Consider the following 27,523-nt stretch of genomic DNA (forward strand, 5'->3'; position numbering starts at 1 on the left):
GGTGGTGGATGAAGTGAAAATCAATGAAGGATAACCAAGTGGCAGAATTATCAACAAAGAGGGCGTAAGCCACTTCCCCCCAATTGTATGAGAAGACAGAACGAACCACTTCCCCACACAATTGCCTCAACACAATTAACCACTTCCAAAATCCATCACTGTAATGCCACCTATTTCAGCTTCACTTGATGATGCTTTTCTTAACTCAGTAATTTACAAAATGTTATGTCAGCACTAACCCTGCAGGATGTTAATAATTGTTACCAAAGCAAAAACAGAAAACAAAACAAGAAAAGAAGGGTTAGGATTAAATAAGTCTTGAGAGCACAAAAATAAATGTGAACTAGTTTCTTATGCTGCAGGACTTTTCAGAGCCTTTACTATTATAAAGTGCACTGTGAATCCCCAAAAGGGACACGGCAGGATGTTTATTAGACTTATTTGATCCAAACCCTTTTTCCCCCAGGATCTTCCCACTGAATTATTGCTCTGAGGTACAAAGTCTGAGGAATAATAGTGTTAATCAGGGTTTCCCAAACTTTAGTCATTAGTGTATCATCTCAATGATTTTTACTATACCATGCACTACCTGTATTACTTACTTAATATTTCTCTCTAAATATTTTTACCTTACATACCTTTTAGCCTTAGATTCTTTCTAAGCAAGAATTAGTGTAACCATATGTTTGATCTGCAAGTTATGATGTTCTAGCACAAAGAGGCATAGCTAATAAAATATATAAATATTCATCTGTACTACCTAAAAGCATCCTAATTTTTAAACACATAACTAAAAACAACAAAGATTCCTGGGTACCACTAAAGCCACAGCTAAAAATGATAGGTACAGCATTTAAGAACAAGAGGAACAAGAACCATGTCTCTGTCTTCCCTGTATGGCTGATGAGATTATTGCTCAGAGCAGTTAAGTGACTTGCACACACTCACTCATGTCTAAGATCCTCAGCATCACTGGGAATTGCCAGATGAGCTATGAGGTAAAAGCAGTTATTTCTGGTTGCCACTAAGCTGGTCCCCAGGTTTCATCAATTACAGCTTCTTGAAATGTGTCCTTGTTCAGTACTAAGGTAAGACACCCTCTGCTGTAGTTCAACATCTTCATATGCCCAGGGACATGCAGACGGTTGACCTTCACTTTCCCCTTAAGAAATTGCAGCCCTGACCAACCTGGGGATTCTGCTTGAAAGCAGAACAATGCCTCTCCTTTGCTTTTCAAAAGCAGCACCAAAAGGCCATCCAGGTGGAATCCGGAGGGCCCTAGGTCAGCTCTAGTAGCTTCAGGTAGCAACAAAGCCAAAGTGACAGTGGGACAGAGTGAGCTTAAGAGCCATGCCTTGGCACCTGATTGCATGGGTTCAAATCTCAGATCAACCATTTCTTCACTGAAGGACCTGGGACAGGTGAATTATTTTTCTTGTATCACTTTCCTTATCTGCAGAATAGTATATGAACAGTAAAACAATACTTACTCAAAGGAGAACTAAGAGAGAGATAAGGCATGGAGAATGCCTGGCATATAGTAAGTGATCTATAAATGCCACCTTATAGTAATTTTAATGATAAGGAAAAGAATAATAACAATAAGAGTGGCTTAGGTTCTCCATACATCCAGGCTGGCTTACTGTAGGGGACAGACACCTTTACTCAGTGACACCTGTTAAAGGATACTGTGTGCTGGACTAAGCTATTGGAAAGAAGGCCCCCATCCCCTCAACCCCATGTCCCAGGACTCACAAAGCACCAAGAAAATGGCACCTATCTGAAGTCCTGGGTTATCTCAGCTTCACAGTTAAAAGTTCAGACCTCGGGAGGCAGTGTGACGGGACTATTGAAGGCTTCTGGAGGTGGCATTTGGGCCACATGTCTGCCTCTGCCCCTATTGGTCATGTGCCTCAAGTCTGGGGTCTGATCTAAATTGCTTTAAAAGCAATAACGATATAAAGATGTGGCATTTCTTGACCCCCTGCATTTATGGAGCAGGACTTAGCTCTGCTATGTAAGTTAGAACAACTCCCAGCCACTTCACAATCATAGAATACATTTGGGCAGTTTTTATTCCATCTGTCCTTCTTTGTGAATCAATACACTCCTGTTCTCTCAATTGCCCCTGTGAAAAGGTCTTCTACTTGATAACAGTTACTCAAACCAAAACAATCAGAGAATACCAAGATCCAGCCTAGACTTCTGTCATTTCAGGAAGATTCTGAAAGAGAGTGACCTCTCAGACCTCCTCCAGAACCTATCTGCAGATTCCTGACCACAGGATCATCAACCTTCCTTCTCATGCTTCCCTTTTTCTGACCCAGTCTATTTCCTCAAGGGATACATCTTCCATACTAGAGTTGTGATAGGATCTTTACTCGGAGGGATGCAGGAAAATCCTGAGCATCCAGTTTTTCATCTCCTTTCTAGTTTCCATCTGGATGGCAATGCTTCTGGAGCTCCCAGAGGAAGGGTGGCCCAACTTTTAGGAACGTTCTCCTATCTAAAACCCACAGAGCAGCCACCAACACTCAGGGTCATAAGCATGCACACTATAGAAGGTAGCATTTCATCAGCATCTCTCTGGACTAGACAATGTGCATGTTTAATCCTCAAGGCCACTTTGTGATGTAGGTACTGTTATCCCTATTACAGACCAGAAATATGAGGATGAGCAGGTAACCAACGTGCTTAGAGGACTCTTCCATTTAGAAGGAGGCAGAGCTAAGTTCCATCCCAATCTGTTATACTCCGAAACTCATGTTATTTTCCTAACCTATCATGGCTATTCTTGCATTTACCTCACTTGCTAATTTCGTATCATAGCTAACAAGGATAATCCTTCTACCAAAAACACCACTACCCAGCTGTAAGACTGTTTTCCCAAAGCCACGTCACCACCACTCCCCATCAGCAGTTCCAAGCGTCTTCTCCTCTCACCACAAAAAACTCAGCAAATATGTGTTTCCCACATCAGAAGATACACACGTACATATATACACACACACATACCTACATATATGTGTACACACATAAATATTTAGTTCACATACACATACTACTTATATTTATTTCACATAAACATACACACCAATATACATACATATTTATTTATTTCACACACACACTCCTGCGAAGTGCCTGTGAAGGCATCTCTCCTTTAGGCAAAGGCTCTATCTGCTATATAAAAAGACACTACAAGAGACTAAAAACCATCTAAGACTGTGAAGACAGATGAACAGACTAGAGGAAGCCTGCTCTAACATTCCTCGTATAGCATCCAAGGAAACCATTTACCCAGTGAATGGCTAAGGTTTGGGGAATAACTGAAGTTTTATAGTTTTATAAAATTCCTACAGGATAGTGATGAATGACTCTATTTAATGTAGCTATAGTGTAATTTAGAAAGGATAACTAAAGTTACACTGTATAAACTGATCTTTCTACACAAGTAGGTAATATCTTATTAATTTTTTTTTCTTTTATGAGAAAAACACCTTCAATATTAATTAGATGAATGTAAAAATACTTAAGATTCAAGATAAAGCATTAAAAAAAATAAATTCACTTGCAAAAAGTAGGTGTTTTGTTCTGCTAAGTGGTCTCAAGCTTGTATTTTACACCCCATGCAGCGATTCTTATTACTAAGTCCATTTGCTGGTATAAATCCTAAAATCTTTCTTGTTGCACCTTATAAAATCAGAATTCTTCTTTCTCCAAAGAGATCAGAAGCAAAAAAGATTTACCTCTTTCCCAATGGAAGAAACTGAAAGCCCTTATAAATTCAACATATCCAAAGTTCACTCCATGAGGAAAGCAACATCCTATTAGAAAATAATGTGTTAAATTCTTACTAAATTTTTGTACCATAGTGAATTCAAGCCCTATGTTGCTTGCATTTTTAATTAATTGATTTTCTTTCCATTTGATCTTTCTTTTCTTTTTTTTTAATACTACATTTTAATTTGGATCTTCTAGAAAGCCAGGCTATTTGTTTCCATCCTGAATGTGGAAGTGAAATAATTAATAAGAACTGTAGCTTTCCTGGCTGTTGGCACTTAATTTGTATATTGTTGTTTGGTAGAAATTGATTAAAGTCCTGGCAACACCTGAACACATGCTGGTTTAAAAAAAATCACAAGTTTCTCACTGACTGAACTGTTGGGAATGGAATATTTTATGATACAGATTTACAAATCTCTACGAACTGGAAGCATTTCCTGGGCAATTAATCAAGGGGAACTTTTATGTAAAAACACATCTCGATTGAGCTATTTACAAAAGATCCCACAAGCTGCAATGACTAATTATAAGTCTCAGACCTGGGCAGTTTGCTGAAATGCTTTTCTTCAGGTCATTAAAAATACCAATGACAACATACAAATTCAGCAAGAAGAATAAACTAACTACGGGAAGTTACAATTACAGAAAGGAATTATTCAAAGTATGTGACCTTTGCACAAAAATGATGTACATTTATTTGATACAACAGACGCTCCTCTATTTTGCCCCTTTGATAGGTCTGCTGTAATTCCCACTAACATTAATGAGAGATATGTGCTAAAAATGAATCGCTGCTAACTCCAGCCATCTGTGCATTCCTGGTACAAATAAAATTGAATGTCATCACTACCCTATTGGATTTCTCAGTAATGCTCTTTGCTGATAAGAACTTTGAAAAAATACCAATGGCTTTTTTTCCTTTTTCTTACTCATACAAAGCATGCCCATTCCCCTTGCTACATAAAGGAGTCCATTCTACTCTGAATCCAGGCAGCCACTGAGAGGTGGGGTGAGATAAATCCCTGCTTATCAAGATAACTATTTCCCCCCTTGGTATAAATGGAGACAAAGTATACCCAGACTCTAATGATTAAAATGGCCAAATTCTTAGCAGGTTAACTCATTACTTTTCATCCTTCTCTTGCCAGCCCTGAAAGCTAAGTAGCTGTCTTAACAGCCTGCAGCAATCACTTCCGAACAACTCTCTTGCCCTACAGCTATGCTAAAATGGAGTTAATTCATTTTTCCTTTATGAATTACTGGCTGTCAAGAATTTGAGAAAGGTCCCAGGCTTTAATGGAGACCTTTGAAAAGAGAGACCATGTACTGGAGGACCCAAGGAGGGATGCTGGGGAGCCAGAAAAGCAGGAAGATTGGAAAGCCATTGGTCAGGAATTGGAAAAATAAATACATATATATGGTGGAAGACAGGCTCATGTGACTATCTCTAATCACAGCCAAGTGCTTCCTCAGTAAGAACTGGGGACATACAGCACCCCAGGGCCATGCAGTTATAACTTCACTTCTCTGAGCAGCCAGCCAGCCAGCCGATCCTCAGCAAGCCAAACGTTTTCAAGGGCCCCTTCATACACCTTCTTGGAGTGGGTGGAGGGTGTGTTAAGCCTTGCTTCTGAAAATCCAAGTGTCTAATGGATCAGGTGGATCACTTCTCCCTCTCAAGCTGCAGAGAGGGCTGTGGTGCTTGGGATCCTCTCTTAGATTTGATCATTAGATCTAGGTTTATATGACATGTGATGACAGAACTGCTAAGAATATTTATTAGCTTGGCTAACAACTAAAGAAAAAATGGTAATCACAGCTCTCTGGAGAGGCTTTTTAAATTTCATTTTATGGCACTATAAAATAAGGCCATACCCTGAGCATTTAAATGGGCAAATTATTTGGTTGGAAGGAGCTCAAATTTTGAAGTTCAGTCATATCAATAGACAAAAGCTAAGTGAATATTCAAGATAAAGTCCATTTCAAATGGAGCTACTAAGACTTCACCAAAAGAGGGTAAGCATTTATTTGATATGAGTGGTCACATGTGTGTTTGTAGGAGCATGAATATCTGGGGTCTAGATTACACTTTGAATAAGTTCTTAATATTTGGTAAAGCGTTCCTAATCCTACCTCATGGAACCCTTGAAAAAGCAGTGCCAAGGTAAAACTGTCAACTGGTAATTTATTTGTAAGCAACATATTTAATTATAATAGTACAAATTCACTTACTTTCCCTGAGAGCCTAATTTTTAAAGCTATTACTTTATTATTTAAATTGTCATTTTATTATTTAAAATATCACTTATTTATTTGAAATGTCAACTACTGTGTATTGGACAATTTTTTAAATAGAACACAGCAAATATAAATGTAAAATTACCAGTACACAAAAGAATATAAGAAATCATATATCTAATAAGGGTCTAGTATCCAGAATATGTAAATAACTCTTACAACTCAACAATAAAAAGACAAATACAATTAAAAATGGGCAGGATCTTAATAGACATTTCTCCAAAGAAGATACACAAATGGCCAATAAGTACGTGAAAAGATATTCAATATCTCTAGTCATTAGGGAAATGCAAATCAAAACCATAATGAGATACCACTTCATAATACTAGGATGGCTATGATCAAAAGGCAGACAATAACAAGTGTTGGTGAGAATGTGAAGAAATTGGAACAATTATATGCTGCTGGTGGGAATGTAAAAATAGCACAGCCACTGTGAAAAATAACTTGGCAGTTCCTCAAGAAGTTAAGCACAGAGTTACTGTATGACACAGCAATTCCACTCCTAGGTATATACTCAAAAGAAATGAAAACATATATTCAAACAACTTGCACATGAATGTTCATAGCAGCATTAATCATAATAGCTGAAAACTACAAACAGCCCAAAAGTTGATCAGCTGATGAATAAACAAAATGTGGTATACCTACAATGGAATATTATTTAGCAATAAAAAGGAATGAAGTACTGAAACATCCTACAACATGAATGAACTCCAAACACATTATGCTAAGTGCAAGTAGCCAGTCACAAAAGACCACATATTATATGATCCCATTTATATGAAATGTTTCAAATATGCAAATCCATAGAGACAGAAAGTAGATTAGGGGCTGAGGGAAGGGAGGAAATAACTGGGGAAATGAGTGTGACTGCTAATGAATATGGGTTTCTTCCCGGGGTGACAAAAATTTAATTCTGGAATAAGATAAGAGTGATGATTGAGCAACCTTGTGAATACACCAACAACCACTGAATTTATACACTTTAAAGGAGTAAATTTTATGGTATATGAATTATATTTTAATTTAAAAATTACACATGCTAGTAATTAAAAAATTAAATAGTACAAAAGAATTTATAAAAAGAAAATCCCACTATTAGGGGGTTTTGCCAGTCTTTCCAGAAATTTTTTATGCATAACGCACAAATAGACACATATCCCCCTTTGAAAATACAACAGACAATGTTATATATTTTACAATATATCTTGGACATCTTTCCATGTAAGGAACATATAGACTGGGGTGTGGATAAAAGACTGGAGTGAGATGGTGGAGCTGAAAGAGGGAATGCCAGGCAACAACCTGCAATCCCACCCTCTGGAAGAGCAAGAATCTGTCAGTTTCTCAAATTTTCAAATGTCCGTTGAACAACGCTGCCAGGATACCCCACACAGAATCTCAATATATTCAAAACTAAATTCTCAACTGTCCCATCTCCAGAGTCCAAAATCACCCTACTTCTTTTGCAGTTTCTTCTCCATCAAAGTCATCCAAGACTGGGAGTCAAGGAGGAGTAAGTCCTCCGTCTTCCTAACACTTCACATGCAATGCATCACTGCAATCAGCCATTTTCATTTAATTTAAAATGTCTATCAAAACAGTTACCTCCTCTCTATTCTTACTGCTGCCATCTTAGCTCACGCCTTTGATTTCTTTATCCAGACACTGAAATAGCTCCTATCTGGCTTCTCTACTGCCAATCTATCTATCTGTCCTCCCACCCATCCTTCCATCCATTTATCCATCTATTCATCCAACAAATATTTATGGAGCAATAACCACGTGCCAGGAAAAGAAGACACAAAGATGAAAAGGAAATTCTTTATCATTAGACAGTTCAAAGTCTAGTAGACGGGAGAAACGTGTAGCTGGAAAATAACAAAATGCTTTTTACAACATTAAATAAGTGCTGTCAGAACACAAGGTGGAACTACTGATTTTTAAGAGAAATCAGAGGGTGACATGTGAATTGGGACTTCAAAGATGAGTAGGAGTTTTGCACGAAATGAGGAGGAAACGGGCATTTAAGCAATGGGAAGAGTATGTGCAAATGTAGAGGGATGGGAAAGGTCTAGCAAGTGTAGGGAATAAGAAAAAATTCAGTAATGCAAGCAGGTGGAAAATGAGGAGGTGGAGGGGCTGTGTGTGTACGTTGGGCTTTAAGATAAGACTTGAAGGCAACCCAGGGCTAGAGTGTGGAGGACTTTATAAGCCAGGCATAGAGTTTGCCATTTTGCCCAGTGTGCGAGGAGGCAGCAAGGGCTGTTAGGCAGGGGGTGCTGCCTCACTGATTTTATCTGGAGTAGAGGGCGGGGGCAGACTGTGACTCTGTGGAGGCTACTGTAATAGTCCAAATGACCCATGAGGATAACAGCGCCGAGAAGGAAGAGAGGAAATGAGAGAAATGAAATGTGATGGATTAGACACAAGGAGGGATGAGGCACGATGAGGCATGAGGCAAGGTTTCTGTCTTAACACAGGCGAACGTTGTACCAGTTCCAAGAGTAAATGCTAAGTAGATGGAGTAGTGGGAGGATGGGTGAAGGAAAGGGTGATGAGTCCAATTGTGGTTATATTGGAAACACAAGGTAAGCATCCTTCTAAAACACAATCCTGTTCCCCATTGCCTTCACAATGAAAACATTTTAATTGTTTTTATTCTGTCATGCAAGGGAGCATCCATGTGTGCTTGTATCCACATGTCCTTTGTTCTTGAGGAACAAGAACTCTGGGTTCAAATCCAGAGTGACCTTGAGAAGGTTACCAATAGCCTCACTAAGCCACAGTTTACTCATTTGCCTATTGTAAATTATTACTATCCTTCTTACAGCATCATTGTGGAGATTTAAAAAAATATTTCACACAAGTGTTTTGTACAGAACCTGGCCCCACGGAAAGTACTGAATGAATGGCAGCAAAGTTTTCAAAGAAAGGCAGTTAGAATTATCTTTCTCCCAAATTATGTTAAAAATATAGGGTCTTTTAAAGGTTTAATGTGCTTTTAAAACTTAGTTGATTGTATGATAAAAAACAATCTGCCAATAACACTTAAAATTTAGAGAAGTTGAAGAAAGCTATGTTATTCACTCTATCCAAAACTTCTTAATTTTAGAGGACTGGACAAAAGTAAAAAGTCTATGAGAGATGAGAAGGTAAACCAAATAAACTGACAAACAACAAGCAGAAAAGAAATTCCCCTCTCCCCAGCAGCTATAAGAACTGAGAAGCCAACACAGATCCTATCAGATGAAGTCATTAAAGCTTAAAAGTTTAAGGCTTAAAAGTTAAAAAAAAAAAAAAAAATCTGAGCTCTGTAGGAGGAAGACCTTGCATTTTGATGGCATGATATCTACCCTGACCTAACATGATGAGGAAGAAATGATTCCACAGTATGTTTACTGCCTGGACAAGGGCACTAGTACATGAGTTTGAATTCTCAGTTTCTGTTATGTGCTGCCAACCTTCCCACTTGTCTGAGACAAGATCAAGGGAGATGCAGATATTGTGCTGCAGAGAAGACCATCTCTCTATCAGGGAGTTGTTCTGTTTTCCAAAAGGAACATCATCATATATCACAGAAAAGGCCTTCATTTCTTTTCAGCTTTTATGCTGCTGGGATTCTCTGATTATACTGTGTGGGGCCATGAAAAACTGTCCCAAGAATGATTCCTGGAAGAAGCAGAAAACCCCTCTTGGAAATACATCTTTTCTCTTGGCTGCTTCCCCAGAATTCCCCACCAGGAACTGTCTTAAGCAGGCAGGAGGATGGATGGCCTGAGGTCTTCCCCATCTCTGCTGTCCACATTTCTTGAAAGCTGTCCAGAGCTGATGACTGTCTCCAACCTACAAAGCTGCTGTTGCCTCTGTGGAGGCGAAGTCACCAGGCCCCCTCAAACTCACTTCAAAAAGGAATTCCACATTCCGGCTCAAGAGAGGGTGAAGACTCAGACCAGCAGCTCAGAAAAGGCTGCTAGAACTGCCAACACAAACAGCTTCTCAACTTCCATTGTAAGACGTTTTCATCAGTGCTTGGAATCCTTTGTATTATAGAAATAGCTTTCCATCCCAAAAGAAGCACATTAAAGAGAGGTCCCTATGGCATCAGGAGTTCTTGGGCCAAACCAATTTATCCTAGCACAAAAAGTCTCGCGCAGAACAGGACACAGTGATTGCGTCCAGTGATTTCTGGGTTCTGGAATCACAACAGCTGAGTTTAAATCCTGGCTCCACCAAGAGCTGTGTGATAGTAGGCAAGTTACTTAACCTCTCTGAGCCTTAGTGTCTTCATTTCACAAATGAGACGAATAATTTCACAAATGGCACCTACTGTCTTGGAGTTGCTATAAAGAAAATGTGAGATAAACCTTGAAGAATGTACAGCACCATGCCTAGCACCAAGTAAGTAGCCAATTACGTCTTTTCTTATTTCTGCTGCTGTAACAGCAACAGTTACAACTACAGACTGCTTGAGCAAAATATCTGCCACCACACCTTTATTTTCTTCCTGCTATCATAGTAGCTAGGTTTTATCTGCTGGTTTTTCCTGTCTTGCTGGCTCTGGTTAAACTATACAAGCTGCTGATTTTTGTGTTTTGTCTGTTTCCTTGTTTTATTAATTATCCTGTTGCCTCCTCCTAACCTCTAGTGCCACCACCTTATTTCAGTGCTGTTGTTCCTTTTAGCTTGGTCTACTGCCTACCCTTCCAGAACACAGATGTTACAGAAGTAATCATTCTTTAAGATACTCCTGACTATGCTCTTCCCAGGCTCAAAAAATTCAAAATCTTTAGCTAAGTACTCAAGGTTTTCCCTGTCCAAGCAAACCCTTATTGTTCACTCTTCCCCCTACTCCAGAGCCTAAGCTATAGAACCCCATTCTCTCTTCCGAGCATGGCTTGTACCTTCCCACCTCTGCTATCTTTGATCATGCTCCCCACCTAGTTCTACATCTGATAAAATCTTTTCCATTTTTCTGTTCCAGTACAAATACCATCGTGTTCATAGAAATTTCCCCGACCCCTCCCTCTTGTGCATGCCCATGACATTCGTATAGAATTTGCCACACTCTTCCATGGGTAATGCCTCAACTGTCCAGTTCCAGATTTTTCATTCCACTCTGCCTACTGGACAGGCCTACCTAGCTATCCTAAAGCATCTAAAACACAGCCTGGACAAAACCTTTCTGTTCTTAGCTCCTGACATATTTTCCACACCTGTTCCTACATCCTGCAACAGTTAGGCAGGGGTCTCAATCATGTAGGTAAGTCTCACTGAACCCAGGGAACGCTGAGAAGTTAGGCTTCCTATGAAGAAAAAAAAAATGATATCCTGGCTGGGTCTCACAAAGCAGGGTAAGGGAAAGCCATCTGAGGTCCAAGGTGACTCTTGACACAGGGTTGTTTTATTGTCCTGTATAGCAAGGGCTGGCTAATCTTCCACCACCCTGTTGACTCGGTTCCCCTCTATGTGAGCCTCCATGGCTCACATTCCACTCTACACGCCTTTTCCATAGCTTCTGGTTAGTCATAATTTCTACCTCCTCATAACTTCAGATCTTTACAACTCATGTTATTAATTCATTCCATAAATATTTATTAAGTGTCTACTATTTTACAGACACTGGATGAATAAAGACAGGTCCTTTCCAGATGGAAGTTCCACCCTAGACTAAAAGACAAACGTTGAACAAGAATTAAGACTGTGCTTCATGTTCTAGTGGGAAGTTACATGAATTTGTAAGAGACAAACCTAACCTGGGCTGGGCTAGCTCCAGTTAAAGGCAAACGGAGGAAGTGATATTTAAACTTCACTTGACCTAGAAAAAAATTAAGTTATATCCATACTTCATACCTTAGAGTAAGATAAATTCCAGATGTTCTAAAGACTAAATATAGAAAATCAAACCATAAAAATACCAAAAGAAATCACAGGACAATTGTTCTTATACTCTTTTGTGTGGAAGAGGTTTCAACTACGACACAAAATTCAGAAGACATTGAAGAAAAGACTGAATACATTTGACTACATAGAAATATTTTTAACATTTCTGTGTAACAAAAACCACTATTAGCAAAAAAAAAAGAAAAAAGACAAACTAGCAGAGGGGAGCATTTAAAACTCAAATCAAAGACAATTGGGTCATTTTTGTAATATATAAAGTGCTTCTACAAATAAGTAAGAAAAAGACCAACAAAAGAATACGACAAATTATAAACATACTTAAAGATGCACAACTTCACATGGCACTTAAATGCCATGGTTCACCTTCCATATTGACAAAGATCAAAAAGCTTGCAAACCACACTGCACTGACAGAGTTAATGCGAAAAAAGGCACTCTTACATACTGCTGCTAGGACTGTAATGGTTTAGTCTCTGTAGAAGGCAACTTAGCAAAATCTAGCAAAACTAGAAATGTATTGTCCTAGCAATTCCACGTCTAGAAATTTATCCTACAGATATATTCATATATATACATATATGTATGAAATTAAGTCTATTCACTTATTAATTATAGCAGTCTGTATGAGAGGAAAAGATCGGAAACAATCTATAAGTCCTTTAGGAGGTACAATGGAACAGTACATAGAGGTAAAAAAAGAATAGAAAACTTTTATGTATGAATACGGGAAGATCTGTAAAGATATTTTGTTTAAAATAAAGAAAATTGAGGTGCAGAACAGTGTGTATTACATTATGACACATGCATAAATATCATACTACAAATCCTATCAATTTGCTTCCATCTCTCTAGATGCTACTTCCGGGAATAGTTTTAGTTACACCACAGTACCTGGAACAGAGCAGATATACAATTAATATTTGATGAAAGTGAATAAATCAATGAATAAAGAAAATAAATGGATGAAGGAACACACTTGGGTACTTGGCCTGTCCTCTAAACTCAATATCAGGTACTTTTATACATGGATACAAAAAGGTTGTGGCCGAATCCTGGCTATCTAGTTCCCTAGTTCCAGAAAAACCTAAAATACATCCTTATATGAGACAAACGTATTAAATAAATTAACTTGTATGTATGTATATATAGAGATAAATTACTTTTCAATAAGCATGACATGAATTTTCTAGTTCACGTGTTCATATCTCTCAGGAATAAAGCATTCAGCATTCAGAAGGATGATACTGTTTTCAACCTTTCCCTCAAAATCCCTCAGTGGCTTAGGGGAGAAAAGAAGTCTACAGTCTTTACTCCAGCAACTGAATTATCTACAACTAGGAAAGCAAAGGAAGCCTTGACAGGATCATCTCCCACTTCTCTCTTGCACGAACTCCCTGCTACTCTCACCAGGAAAACCTTCAACACAACGGTAAGCATGAAAACCACAACCATCACCACTTAATGAACATCTACTATGTGCCAGATTGTGCTCCACACTCAACATGTATCTTGACCATAAGCTCATGAGAGATGAGCTATAAGATGATTGTCCCCATTTTACAGACACAGGGATAGGTTTAAAGACATGTGGACTTGTGTCCGGCATGCCACAGAAATGCTGATGTTGTTTCTTAGGATGGAGTTTATTTAATTTTCTACATGTAATATTCTGACAACAAATAGCAGTTTGAATAACCTGGATTATAAGTGAAATGCTAACAAAAGTAATAACAGGTCTTGGATAGATGACACACACAAAATCCAAGAATAGTGTTTTTTTATCTGTTCAGGAATCCCTAAAAAGCCCCTGCTTTGCATGTTTAGGTAGCAGAAGAGCACCCACACTCACCAAAGTGATAGGACACCTATGTGCCAATTGCCCAGTGAGTGTTTCTCACCAAGGCCCACTCATCGCAGGTTATCAGAAGATTCTCCAGCTATTCGTTATTATAACCAACTCATTCTCTCCACGGTAATTATCTGTGAGCAACATATCATGCTGTCCTTGGAACCATCAAACTGACATATGATTAAATAGCAGAGGGTTCTGAAGTTAAATTTAAAACCACTCTCTTACACTTCAGCTCACACATCACACTGAGATCTGTCCAGCCATGGGAATATTCCAGTTAACCAATACCAAAGACCAGGGAGAGAATATTCCCTTACTTCACGTTCCCATCTGAGAAAGGTGGTGATTACATTCTCAAAACTTTCTAAAGAGATTTTCCTAGGACGTGAAGTAAAATTTGGCAAAGCAGCTCTCTGTATGAAGTTCTGCCCCCACCCCACATTAAAATGTCTCAAGAGTTGCTTATATTCACCATTACATCGTCACAGTTATATGTGGGGTCGTACAAGAAACAGTACAGTTCTTCAACACACTGTGAGAATCACACACTTTCAGCTTTCCCTGAAAAAGTTACTGTGAATCTTAAGTTATTGTACACTCAGCTGTATATACCAATAATGTTAATACTTATATTAACAATGTTACCAACTAGAAAAAAAAACTGGAAGAAAAGATCAATGGGCAAGCTGGAGTTAGTATATAAGTCTCACTCTTCTTGGAATGAAAAAGGAGCAAAAAGAGGTTCTTCAAGGGGAAATCTATTTCCATTTCCCGACCCACTCTGTAGTTTCTAGAATTAAAGTTTTTCCACAGAAATGGTTCTATACAACCCACTTTATGTTTGCAGGACCTGTGATTTAGGAAAAACAATTTTTTCCATCTCTACTAAATAGTTGCACCCAAAGCAAAATCAGCCAATTTCTGCCTTACTACTCTACTCTAGTTTTCATATTTATTTAGTTTACTATTATAAATAATTTTCATGTATATAGTATTCATTAAATTTACAGTAAAATAAAAGAGTGGCAAATACTGAAATCATCAGAATTCCCTAAAAAGAAAATTTCCAAAGGCTTTATGAGATATACCAACAACAAACTAGTTTCTTCAGAGAAACACACACAGTACCCACTCATTTTTAAACAGGTACCCCCAAAACGTAGGCTTCACAAAAATGTGACATTATGCAGTGTGCAAAGTCCAAGCACCTTTACCCAATATGGAAGAAAGTCCCAGGCACTAGTTGGATAGGTTTCCCTACAACTCAAGCTGGTATTGTGCGTAATGAAGTGACAGAATTCACATTTCATAAGAAAAGCCATATAAAGGAAACAAGGTATTATTTTTCTAGAAAGTGATTTATAATAATACTGAGAAACTATTTTTTTTTAAAATTCCTTCCCCTTCTCAACATTTACAGAAAAGGCTAACATATCTTGAGAGATTTACTAGTTGCTGATATTCATCCATATGGTAGCACCAACCAAAAGCCAGGAGCAGGGGAGGAAAAGGGAAAAGAAAAGATTTTGAAAAAAATACAAATGAATCGTTACCTCTACCAATTTGACATCTCTTATTCAGAGGCCTGGACTTAATAGGCTTACCTGGCACTCTCTCTTGATTTTCCTGTTGTTTTATTGTTGTCATTGTTTTAACAGATTTGCAAGTTGAGAATGGTTTTACTCATTCCAAGGAACCTCAGAAACACACTGCACTACAAAATATTTCAACTACAATGCAAATTGTGTTCCTTCAGTCTTTTTCACTATTCTGGAAGGTACGGATAGAGTGCCAGAGCACCAACTTAAGCAGAAGCTAAAAAGTAAAAATAATACAGAGCTTAAAGCCTTAGTTCTACAAACTGGAACTGGCTCAGCAAAACATTAGCCATGGCAAGTCCCACCAAGGCCAGGTCGGAAAGGTGCAAGAACCAACCCCTGGCTACATCTCAAAGGTTCAAAACCATTTCTAAATATAGAACCCACTTTATATTTGCAGGAGCTGTAAATCAGAGAAAGCAACTTTTTTCCATCCCCAATAAAACATTTGCACCCAAAGCAAAATCTATTGATTTCTGGCTTTCTACCAGTTCTGTTTGGGCATAAAATTTTCTGACACTTCACCAGAAATGTCAGCATTAGTATAAGGCAGTTTTAAAGAGGAAAATGATTTTCTGACCTGTGGATAACCCCTTCAAAGCCAACAGGAAAAGGAATTTTTAAAAACACCTGAAACCCAGTTTTTCCAGTTATTAGTATAAATGGCACAAACTATTTTTCATAAGTGGCCAAATCCTTCCTTATAGGAAGTACTGGTCTTTGAATTCAGTGAGAGGAGGGGTCATTCTATATCCTCAACACCCAGCACAGACCCTTGCATGGAGAAGGATTTTAATGAATAGTCAAGAAAGGAGGGGAAGGGGAGGGAGAGAGGGAGGGAGAGGAAAGACGAAAGGAAGATGGAGGGAGGGAAGAGGGAACAAAGGAAGGAGGGAGGAAGAGAAGGAGAAAATGAGGTAAGTTCAGAAAGAGATCTTTTCCCTTTTCCTTTTATTTGTCTTAATTTTTCTTGAATTTTCAAGCATCCAGCTTGATAGAAAACCAATCATATCTTTTCTTAGAGCTTCCTGTCTGAAGCTAGATATGATATCCAGGGCAGTCAACTCAACCTCCAGAAAGAGCCCACCAGCAAATAGCAAATCTCTGTGGGGACCAAGTAAAAGGTAGAAGGGGTGAGACGAAGCTAACAGAAGTTCCTTTCTTCAACAGTCATGCATTCAACAACCTTCAGGAGTATGACTGCCACCTCCAGTGTGTGACACAACACCGCATGCAGCTAGAGACCCATGCAGTGCTAGAGGAGGCTGCTGTCTACTGGGAGACAACAGTGCATTGATTAACTGCCCAAATTCAAGGTAGGATATGACACAAGCCAAGGAAAAGGGTTAGATAAAGCTCTGAGGAGATCAAGACTGGGAGAAAGTGCTTCTGCCTAAGGCACTCAGGGAAGAGAAGATAGCTGAGGTGGCCCTGCCAGAGCAGGATTTGTGCACAAGCAACCAGCTCAGGGTAGAGGAGGTGGGGTGGAGGGGGAGGGAGGGCATGAATCTCAGGATGAAGGAAGAGGCTGGCTGCACGGCAGTAGTCCCCCAAAATGCTTCATGGAATATAATCTACAAATATTGTGTTTGGGAAATCATAGATTAAACACAATTGCACACTAAGTTTCACACTAAGTTTCCCTCCTATAGGCCTCTCAGAGTTTTTATTATGCAATTGGAGCAGAAGTAGCAAAAAAAGTTTTTTTTAAGTAAATCAGAAAGGATTGGCTTTTGGGGGAAAAACCCCAATACCTTCACTTACTAGCTATATTAACTGGAGCAAAATATTTAACTTTTATGAACTCCAGTTTCCTCTTCTCTAATATGGAAGAAATGACAGTCCTGATCTCATACAGCTGTTACGAGAAATAAATACTACAAAAAAAAAAAAAAAGATTAAATCAGTGCTGGCATTTAGTTAACGTTCAATGTTATTACTGCTGCTGCTACTTCTCTTATTCCGATTATTACTAGGATCAATGTGCATCATGAACATAAAAATGAAGAATGTAATACATAGCATTTCTTAAACAGTTTGGTCAGTTTTTCATCAGCTATTTTTTGGAAATGCCAGGCCAGCATGTAGTGCCCAGCCTAGCACACAGGAGGTGCTTACTCTGTCTTTGTGGAGGGAATGGAGCCAAGAACTGACCCTAGCAAAGAGCAAACTGCAGGATGCTCTGGGCAAGGTGTTTTTCATTATTTCTTTGGGCAACAGGCCTCTGAGGTCTGGGAGTAGTGACTTCATCTTTTGCTAGAAGAATGAGGGATTGAGAGTGCAGTGTTCAGCTTTGGGGAAACATCACAAAGAGCTGATTTTGGTAGAAGTGTTTGAAGTGACTTTGTAACACTGAGCTCACACCTGCTGCCAGGCGCCAACCATCAGCTCGAGCCTGCTTGCCAGGGAGATGCACACAGCCCCTCACCAACAGCCCCTCACCAGACATGTGCAGGGAGGATCCCAAAACACCCACTCCGAAGACAGCTACTTCCTCTCCAAGAGGGTATACTGAGGCACAAACAAGAAAGCAGCCGACCCAGAATCCAAAGCGAATCGGAGGCTGGGAGAGCCCAGGAGAGGCCTGCGCCTTCTGGTTTTACTTGGTTGATTCTCTGGCAGGATTTTGGACTGAATCCCAAAGGATGCTATTCCTTTTTTTGGTCAACTGCTGCATACATTTATCTAGATAACCTCATCTCTCATAAGTCACATACTAATCTCACAAATAGTTCCTAGAAATGAGCAAATTTCACATAAACCCTCCCCGAGTGCAAGGCAGGCATCTTGCTATACCTCTCCAGTTTCCCACTGGTTTGCGTGTAAAGAGACAAAAGTGGAGTTTTCTGGAGTGAGACCCTAAACAGGTTTAGCATATGACATTTGCATTTTACCAAACCCAATACTTAACATCTGTCTACCTGAATTTAAAGCAGGAGAGATTACATGGAGTTTGAAAAAGAAATGAGGTCACTTTAAAAAGTAGTTGGAGGAGAGAACTTCTCATGGAGTCCACAGCACATAGAAAAGACCCAAGAGTTAGTGAAATTTTCCAATTTCAGATTGGGAGATAAAGAGGTTCATGGCAGACTACAGACTTTTACGGTAAGAATGATCAGACATCTAAAAAAATATATATGATAAAAGTATACACATATATATATGTATGTATGCATACACAAATATATGTATCTCAGTTGTGAGCTATGTAAAGAAAGCACAATGGCCAAAGATCGTGTATTCAATTCAATTGTTACATTTCATTTTATTTTAGCTGGTAAACCTGGAAGTGGTTGGACAAAAAGCATAGTTAGCTCTGAAAACTTGTCAAAGCTCAGAAAGGTTCTAGGACTCCATAGACTTGTTTCCAGAAGAGCAGGGCTGCCCAATTCTTCCTACACTGAAAGTATAACTAGAGACGGTTTGCAATGATTGTACATTTTCTCCACCGTGTTCATCTGAGGCAAGAGGTTAAACGATATTGAAATGGTCTGAATCTTCTTTTGACCACTATAGTTCTCCCAATTAGACTTGGCCTAAACATTTTATCAAACCCAATCAGCACACCCTTGTCCAGAGAACCCTTTATTACCCACAAACTCTCCAAACCCTAACCCTGCAGCCCATCTTCTGACAGTCTAAGATCACATTCATTCACTACACAATAGGAAAAAACTAAATACTGAACAACACAGTTCCTGGCACAGAAAAGACACAGTAGAATAACTGTGGATGGCATCTAAAGGCTGGGAGCCTGAGGTGTGAGAATGAAAGGGGTTCCTGGTCTCAAGGGCTTAAATATCAACAGGTGCAGATTAGGGGTAGCAAAGGGAAGGCAAAAGGAGAAAGAAAACAAAAAAAGACAGGCAAGGAGAAAAGCTTAGAGCTTCTTAAATGAGCGAATCCAAAACTTGGAGGAAGGGTTTGGATGCCATGTGGCCAAGGCCCTCCTCCCCACCCTCATTATGATGTCTGTTCCTGCACATAAGGGCACCAGAAAGTGAATTAACAGTCATTAGGTTTTTGGTGAGAGCAGTTCTGTAGGGCCGTGATTTTAATCTCTGTTTAGATCTCTGTTTGGGGAACTATTGAGAATGGGCTTCCTTCAGCGTGATGAAGTTCAAGGCAGTTCCTGTGGGACACCCAGTGTGGTATGTGGGAACAGCAGAGAAGTGGTTTCAATTTGAAGGACTATGAGCCCCTCCACCGGGTTGGGAGCAGGCAGTGGGTGGGTGGAGGGGGCAAAATTGATGTGTGGGCAGGAGGCCTTGTTTTGAAATTATTCACTGCTGGCTTAGATGATAGCAGTGGACAGAATAAAGAGGTGCAGACCCTGAATAAAGAGAAGAAAATAATATAGCTTGCCTCTGAAAAGAGCAACTATATTGGCTACCAATTTAATTTGAATCTTTTTTTAAGTCTGGGAAAGCCCAGATCATACAATGAGCATCTTGTAGTAAACTCACTGATTGAATTATAAAGAAATCACTAGATATTATTATGTTGTTATTGGAAAGAGAAGTCTAGCTTGACTTAAAGGAGAACCAATTATTGACTTGGGCCCCCTGCCTTAGAGGAATCAAACCTGGGATGCATTTTCAAACAAAATGTCCATTTCGCTTCTTAATACTGGGGTGCACACAGTCAACAATGAATCTAGTTTTACATTTTGTTCCATATGCTAGGTAATTAAAGTATGTCTTATGGCTAATAAAAATGAAGTTAAAAAGGTTAAAACCAAAACAATGACAGGAAATAACATGTGTGTACAATATGTTACTAACACACTGATAATTTTCAAAAGTGACTTGAAAAAAAAAGTATTATAAATCTTTCAAAACACAGTGATTTATTAAGCGAAAATTCTAAACGATTTGCACTATTAAATTTAGCTTTTAAGTTGCTGTGTCATGGGCAAATCTTTTGTTCTCCTAGGTTAAATTTAGCATCCTGCAATTTTGTTTTTTCCACTGCTCCATGTTTTACCAACATGCAGCCAATTTTCTGAGCTGCTCAGGAGAAATGCACTCGGGAGTTTTCACAATGATTTCTCTTACTGATTTTATAATCCAGGAAGAGAATGTATCAAATAATCCAACTATGATTTATTTTCATCTTCTTCTTTTCCTTTTCCCACCTATACAGCCTTCTCATAAAATAAACCTTCCCTAGGCATGGGATGAAATGGAAAAAAAAATGTGGTGGCCAGAGGAAAACCATTTCAGAAATGTATTTGTTAAACAAGTGCAAGCAATAATTTGAGCTTAGGAGGGAAGGGCGGTTAGAAGAAAAACTGAAAGTACTGACCTGAGAGTCAAGCTGATTGGAGCAAGGGTGAAAGCAGCAATTTGGAGGATAAGCAGAAAGGAAAAGGGATAGCAAAAGAGAATAAAAGGAAGTAAATGCATTAGTTTTAAACATACAGCCAACAGATGTTATATTAGCAGGTTTTATAACCAAATGAAGGACAATAAAGCAACTTCTATCTGATATTACCCCCCAAAAGCCTGGGCATACACTCTAAGCTGTTATAGTAATTATTACATATAAGAAACCAGTATCTGCTCTCATGCACATAATTATAAACACTGATGTGAAACAGAGGTGTGTTCCAGCAGCCCAATGGCACAATTTGCTCTTTTCTGGAAGACTATTTATAGAGAAAGCTCCTATCTGTGTGCATGTAAAATTTTATTATTTAATAAACTGAAATGAAAATTACTAAGGTATTAGAACTGGTGGTAAGCACTTATGTCAGAAAGATTTTATTAGAACCAATAAGTTGGAAGATTATATCCTATGAGATATTTTTTCTTCATCCCTAAAAACCAAAAGGATCTGAGCAATTGAGCTTTCTGTTCAAAGATTTCCATTTTACATGCTCACAGAGCACTGCACCTAGCAACGATCAAGGACTATGAGGACAGCTTCAGGTCAGGTGCCACCTGCCTATCAGCCTCCCAAGAAAAGACAGATTAACTTCCAAAGCTGAGAGTAACTTTTTTTGGTTGTGAAAATGAAGATCAAACTTCATCATTGAAAATATCCAAACACCTGATAACTAATTTGTAGAAAAATATGTAGCATGTCTTTCTAATTTGTCAAAAGAATAAAGTCTCTAATGCGAAGCAAAAATTAAAAGTCATATCCTCTTCAGGCTACCACAGAAATCATAGTGGACATTCATTTTGCTAACCTATAAAATGCCCTTTGCAAAAAACCAAGTGGATTAACACATACTGTATCAACCATCTGCTCAGTGGGACCCCACCATCCCATACTATTAAGAAGTAGTTTTAAGCATTTCACAAAGAAAGGAAAAGCGCAACAAATCCTCAGGAGAAAGCTTAAACAAAAACATTTCAGATGAAAACAGCATTGACTATAATGATACAAATCAAGTAGAAAATTCAAGATTAAACACTTGGTGAAAGCATTGATCCAATAACCCCTCGTGTCTGAAATTCCCCTGCAGAGTATTTCGTGATAACGAATGCACAACTGATCAAAAATAAGAGCTAAGTCAGGCCATGGCCTTTGTGGGGACTCTAGTGATGCTGCTGCTGTTTGAAATCTGTCTGGAGCAGAGGTAAGCCTAACTGAGGTCCATGGTCAAACTTTAGGGAATCCTAAACTGAAACAGCAAGCAAACATTTAAGACTTAGTTGCCTTTTCCAAGGGTCCCTAGTTTCCCTTGCCAACTCAAAGGCATCTATGATATCCATGAGCTTCCCCAAAAAGCTACTAGGGATGGTATAAAACCATCTGTCACTTGTTTTAAAGAAATTCCTTCAAATACATTTACAAACATAAATGGGAATTACTTAGCAACAAGAGTTTATATCAAAACAAATACAACTGGTATCAAGTTTTCTCCATGTACCATCAGACTTCTAGATCACATTATCATAATTTTTTAAAAATGAAAGCTTAAGTTTAGATTTTGTGAAAAGAGTTCTGAAAGGCAGCAAAGAAATTATGTCAGCACGTTATTGAGCAAATTCAGAGGGAAAAATAATAGTCTGTTTCTCAACCTTAGATAAGGTGCTTTTAGGCATCTAAAATGATTTCTCATTGTCCAATTGTCTGGTAGCATTAGTCCCGATCCAGATAATTAAATGCTACCTTGTTTTCTTTTCTTTTTTTTTTTTTTAACATCTTTATTGGAGTATAATTGCTTTACAGTGGTGTGTTAGTTTCTGCTCTATAACAAAGTGAATCAGCTATACGTATACATATATCCCCATATCTCCTCTCTCTTGCGTCTCCCTCCCTCCCACCCTCCCTATCCCACCCCTCTAGGTGGTCACAAAGCACCGAGCTGATCTCCCTGTGCTATGTGGCTGCTTCCCACTAGCTATCTATTTTACATTTGGTAGTGTATATATGTTCATGCCACTCTCTCACTTCATCCCAGCTTCCCTTTCCCCCTCCCCGTGTCCTCAAGTCCATTTTCTACGTCTGCATCTTTATTCCTGTCCAGCCCCTAGGTTCTTCAGAACCATTTTTTTGTTTTTTGTCTTTTTTAGATTCCATATATATGTGTTAGCATACAGTATTTGTTTTTCTCCTTCTGACTTACTTCACTCTGTATGACAGTCTCTAGGTCCATCCACCTCACTACAAATAACTCAGTTTTGTTCCTTTTTATGGCTCACTAATATTCCATTGTATATATGTGCCACATCTTCTTTATCCATTCATCTGTTGATGGACACTTTGGTTGCTTCCATGTCCTGGCTACTGTAAATAGAGCTGCAATGAACATTTTGGTACATGACTCTTTTTAAATTATGGTTTTCTCAGGGTATATGCCCAGTAGTGGGATTGCTGGGTCGTATGGTAGTTCTATTTTTAGTTTTTTAAGGAACCTCCTTACTGTTCTCCATAGTGGCTGTACCAATTTACATTCCCACCAACAGTGCAAGAGTGTTCCCTTTTCTCCACACCCTCTCCAGCATTTATTGTTTCTAGATTTTTTGATGATGGCCATTCTGACTGGTGTGAGATGATATCTCATTGTAGTTTTGATTTGCATTTCTCTAATAATTAGTGATGTTGAGCATCCTTTCATGTGTTTGTTGGCAATCTGTATATCTTCTTTGGAGAAATGTCTGTTTAGGTCTTCTGCCCATTTTTGGATTGGGTTGTCTGTTTTTTTAATATTGAGCTGCATGAGCTGTTTATGTATTTTGGAGATTAATCCTTTGTCCATTGATTCGTTTGCAAATATTTTCTCCCATTCTGAGGGTTGCCTTTTCGTCTTGTTTGTAGTTTCCTTTGCTTTGCAAAAGCTTTTAAGTGTCATTAGGTCCCATTTGTTTATTTTTGTTTTTATTTCCACTTCTCTAGGAGGTGGGTCAAAAAGGATTTTGCTGTGATTTATGTCATAGAGTGTTCTGCCTATGTTTTGCTCTAAGAGTTTTATAGTGTCTGTTCTTACATTTAGGTCTTTAATCCATTTGGAGTTTATTTTTGTGTATGGTGTTAGGTAGTGTTCTAATTTCATTCTTTTACACGTAGCTGTCCAGTTTTCCCAGCACCCCTTATTGAACAGGCTGTCTTTTCTCCATTGTATATTCTTGCCTCCTTTATCAAAAATAAGGTGACCATAGGTGCATGGGTTTATCTCTGGGCTTCCTATCCTTTCCCATTGATCTATATTTCTGTTTTTGTGCCAGTACCACACTGTCTTGATTACTTTGTAGTATAGTCTGAAGTCTGGGAGTCTAATTCCTCCAGCTCCATTTTTCTTTCTCAAGATTGCTTTGGGTATTCGGGGTCTTTTGTGTTTCCACACACCTTGTGAAATTTTTTGTTCTAGTTCTGTGGAAAATGCCATTGGTAGTTTGATAGGGATTGCATTGAATCTGTAGATTGCTTTGGGTAGTATAGTCATTTTCACAATGTTGATTCTTCCAGTCCAAGAACATGGTATATCTCTCCATCGGTTTGTATCATCTTTAATTTCTTTCATCAGTGTCTTATAGTTTTCTGCATACAGGTCTTTTGTCTCCTTAGGTAGGTTTATTCCTAGGTATTTTAGTCTTTTTGTTGCAATGGTAAATGAGAGTGTTTCCTTAATTTCTCTTACAGATTTTTCATCATTAGTGTATAGGAATGCAAGAGATTTCTGTGCATTAATTTTATATCCTGCTACTTTACCAAATTCATTGATTAGCTCTAGTAGTTTTCTGGTAGCATCTTTGGGATTCTTTATGTATAGTATCATGTCATCCACAAACAGTGACAGCTTTACTTCTTCTTTTCCGATTGGGATTCCTTTTATTTCTTTTTCTTCTCTGACTGCTGTGGCTTAAACTTCCAAAGTATGTTGAATAATAGTGGTGAGAGTGGGCAGCCTTGTCTTGTTCCTGATCTTAGAGGAAATGCTTTCAGTTTTTCACCATTGAGAACGATGTTGGCTGTGGGTCTGTCATTTATGGCCTTCATTATGTTGAGGTAAGTTCCTTCTACACCTACTTTCTGGAGAGTTTTTATCATAAATGGGTGTTGAATTTTGTCAAAAGCTTTTTCTGCATCTATTGAGATGATCATATGGTTTTCCTCCTTCAATTGGTTAATATGGTGTATCACATTGATTGATTTGCGTGTATTGAAGAATCCTTGCATTCCTGGGATAAACCCCACTTGATCATGGTGTATGATCCTTTTAATGTGCTGTTGGATTCTGTATGCTAGTATTTTGTTGAGGATTTTTGCATCTATGTTCATCAGTGATATTGGCCTGTAGTTTTCTTTCTTTGTGACATCTTTGTCTGGTTTTGGTATCAGGTGATGGTGGCCTCGTAGAATGAGTTTGGGAGTGTTCCTCCCTCTGCTATATTTTGGAAGAGTTTGAGAAGGATGGGTGTTAGCTCTTCTCTAAATGTTTGACAGAATTCTCCTGTGAAGCCATCTGGTCCTGGGCTTTTTGTTGGAAGATTTTTAATAACAGTCTCAATTTCAGTGCTTGTGACTTGTCTGTTGATATTTTCTATTTATTCCTGGTTCAGTCTCGGAAGGTTGTGTTTTTCTAAGAATCTGTCCATTTCTTCCAGGTTGTCCATTTTACTGGCATAGAGTTGCTTGTAGTAGTCTCTTAGGATGCTTTGTATTTCTGCGGTGTCTGTTGTAACTTCTCCTTTTTCATTTCTAATTTTATTGATTTGAGTCCTCTCCCTTTTTTTCTTGATGAGTCTGGCTAATGGTTTATCAATTTTGTTTATCTTCTCAAAGAACCAGCTTTTAGTTTTTTATCTTTGCTATTGTTTCCTTCATTTCTTTTTCATTTATTTCTATTTTCATTTATTTCTGATCTGATCTTTATGATTTCTTTCCTTCTGCTAACTTTGGGGTTTTCTTCTTCTTTCTCTAATTGCTTTAAGTGTAAGGTTGGGTTGTTTATTTGAGATTTTTCTTGTTTCTTGAGGTAGGATTGTATTGTTATAAACTTCCCTCTTAGAACTGCTTTTGCTGCATCCCATAGGTTTTGGGCCATCGTGTTTTCATTGTCATTTGTTTCTAGGTATTTTTTGATTTCCCCTTTGATTTCTTCAGTGATCGTTTGGTTATTTAGTAGCATATTGTTTAGCCTCCATGTGTCGGTATGTTTTACAGTTTTTTTCCTGTAATTGATATCTAGTCTCAGAGCATTGTGGTCGGAAAAGATACTTGATACGATTTCAATTTTCTTAAACTTACCAAGGCTTGATTTGTGGCCCAAGATATGATCTATCCTGGAGAATGTTCCATGAGCCCTTGCGAAGAAAGTGTATTCTGTTGTTTTTGGATGGAATGTCCTATAAATATCAATTAAGTCCATCTTGTTTAATGTAGCATTTAAAGCTTGTGTTTCCTTATCTTCATTTTGGATGATCTGTCCATTGGTGAAAGTGGGGTGTTAAAGTCCCCTACTATGATTGTGTTACTGTCGATTTCCCCTTTTATGGCTGTTAGCATTTGCCTTACGTATAGAGGTGCTCCTATGTTGGGTGCATAAATGTTTACAACTGTTAATCTTCTTCTTGTATTGATCCCTTGATCATTATGTAGTGTCCTTCTTTGTCTCTTGTAATAGTCTTTATTTTAAAGTCTATTTTGTCTGATATGAGAATTGCTACTCCAGCTTTCTTTTGATTGTCATTTGCATGAAATATCTTTTTCCATCCCCTTACTTTCAGTCTGTACGTGTCCCTAGGTCTGAAGTGGGTCTCTTGTAGACAGCATGTATATGGGTCTTGTTTTTGTATCTATTCAGCCAGTCTATGTCTTTTGGTTGGAGAATTTAATCCATTTACATTTAAGGTAGTTATCGATATGTGAGTTCCTATTACCATTTTCTTAATTGTTTTGGGTTCGTTATTGTAGGTCTTTTCCTTCTCTTGTGTTTCCTGCCTAGAGAAGTTCCTTTAGGATTTCTTGTAAAGCTGGTTTGGTGGTGCTGAATTCTCTTACGTTTTGTTTGTCTGTAAAGGTTTTAATTTCTCCGTCAAATCTGAATGAGATCCTTGCTGGGTATAGTAATCTTGGTTGTAGGTTTTTCTCTTTCATCACTTTAAATATGTCCTGCCACTCCCTTCTGGCTTGCAGCGTTTCTGCTGAAGGATCAGCTGTTAACCTTATGGGGATTCCCTTGTATGTTATTTGTTGCTTCTCCTTTGCTGCTTTTAATATTTTTTCTTTGTATTTAATTTCTGTTAGTTTGATTAATGTGTGTCTTGGTGTGTTTTTTCTTGGATTTATCCTGTTTGGGACTCTCTGTGCTTCCTGAACTTGATTGACTATTTCCTTTCCCATATTAGGGAAGTTTTCAACTATCATCTCTTCAAATATTTTCTCAGTCCCTTTCTTTTTCTCTTCTTCTTCTGGGACCCCTATAATTCGAATGTTGGTGCATTTAATGTTGTCCCAGAAGTCTTTGAGGCTGTCCTCAATTCTTTTCATTCTTTTTTCTTTATTCTGCTCTGCAGTAATTATTTCCACTATTTTATCTTCCAGGTCACTTATCCATTCTTCTGCCTCAGTTATTCTGCTATTGATTCCTTCTAGAGAATTTTTCATTTCATTTATTGTGGTGTTC

The 27,523-nt window shown here is 38.4% G+C and overlaps 1 protein-coding gene across 1 annotated transcript in view; it reads right to left on the reverse strand.

Annotated features, from left to right (window-relative positions):
• The window catches only part of ERC2 (ELKS/RAB6-interacting/CAST family member 2), a 940,128-nt gene that overhangs the window by 474,763 nt on the left and 437,842 nt on the right, over window positions 1–27,523 (reverse strand). The window contains exon 11 of the mRNA XM_061195441.1: window positions 20,749–20,760. Coding sequence (XP_061051424.1) covers window positions 20,749–20,760 — 12 coding nt within the window. The remainder of the gene's footprint in view (window positions 1–20,748; window positions 20,761–27,523) is intronic.

The sequence above is a fragment of the Eubalaena glacialis genome, chromosome 7 (assembly GCF_028564815.1).
Source record: "Eubalaena glacialis isolate mEubGla1 chromosome 7, mEubGla1.1.hap2.+ XY, whole genome shotgun sequence".
NCBI classification, from domain to species: Eukaryota; Metazoa; Chordata; class Mammalia; order Artiodactyla; family Balaenidae; genus Eubalaena; species Eubalaena glacialis.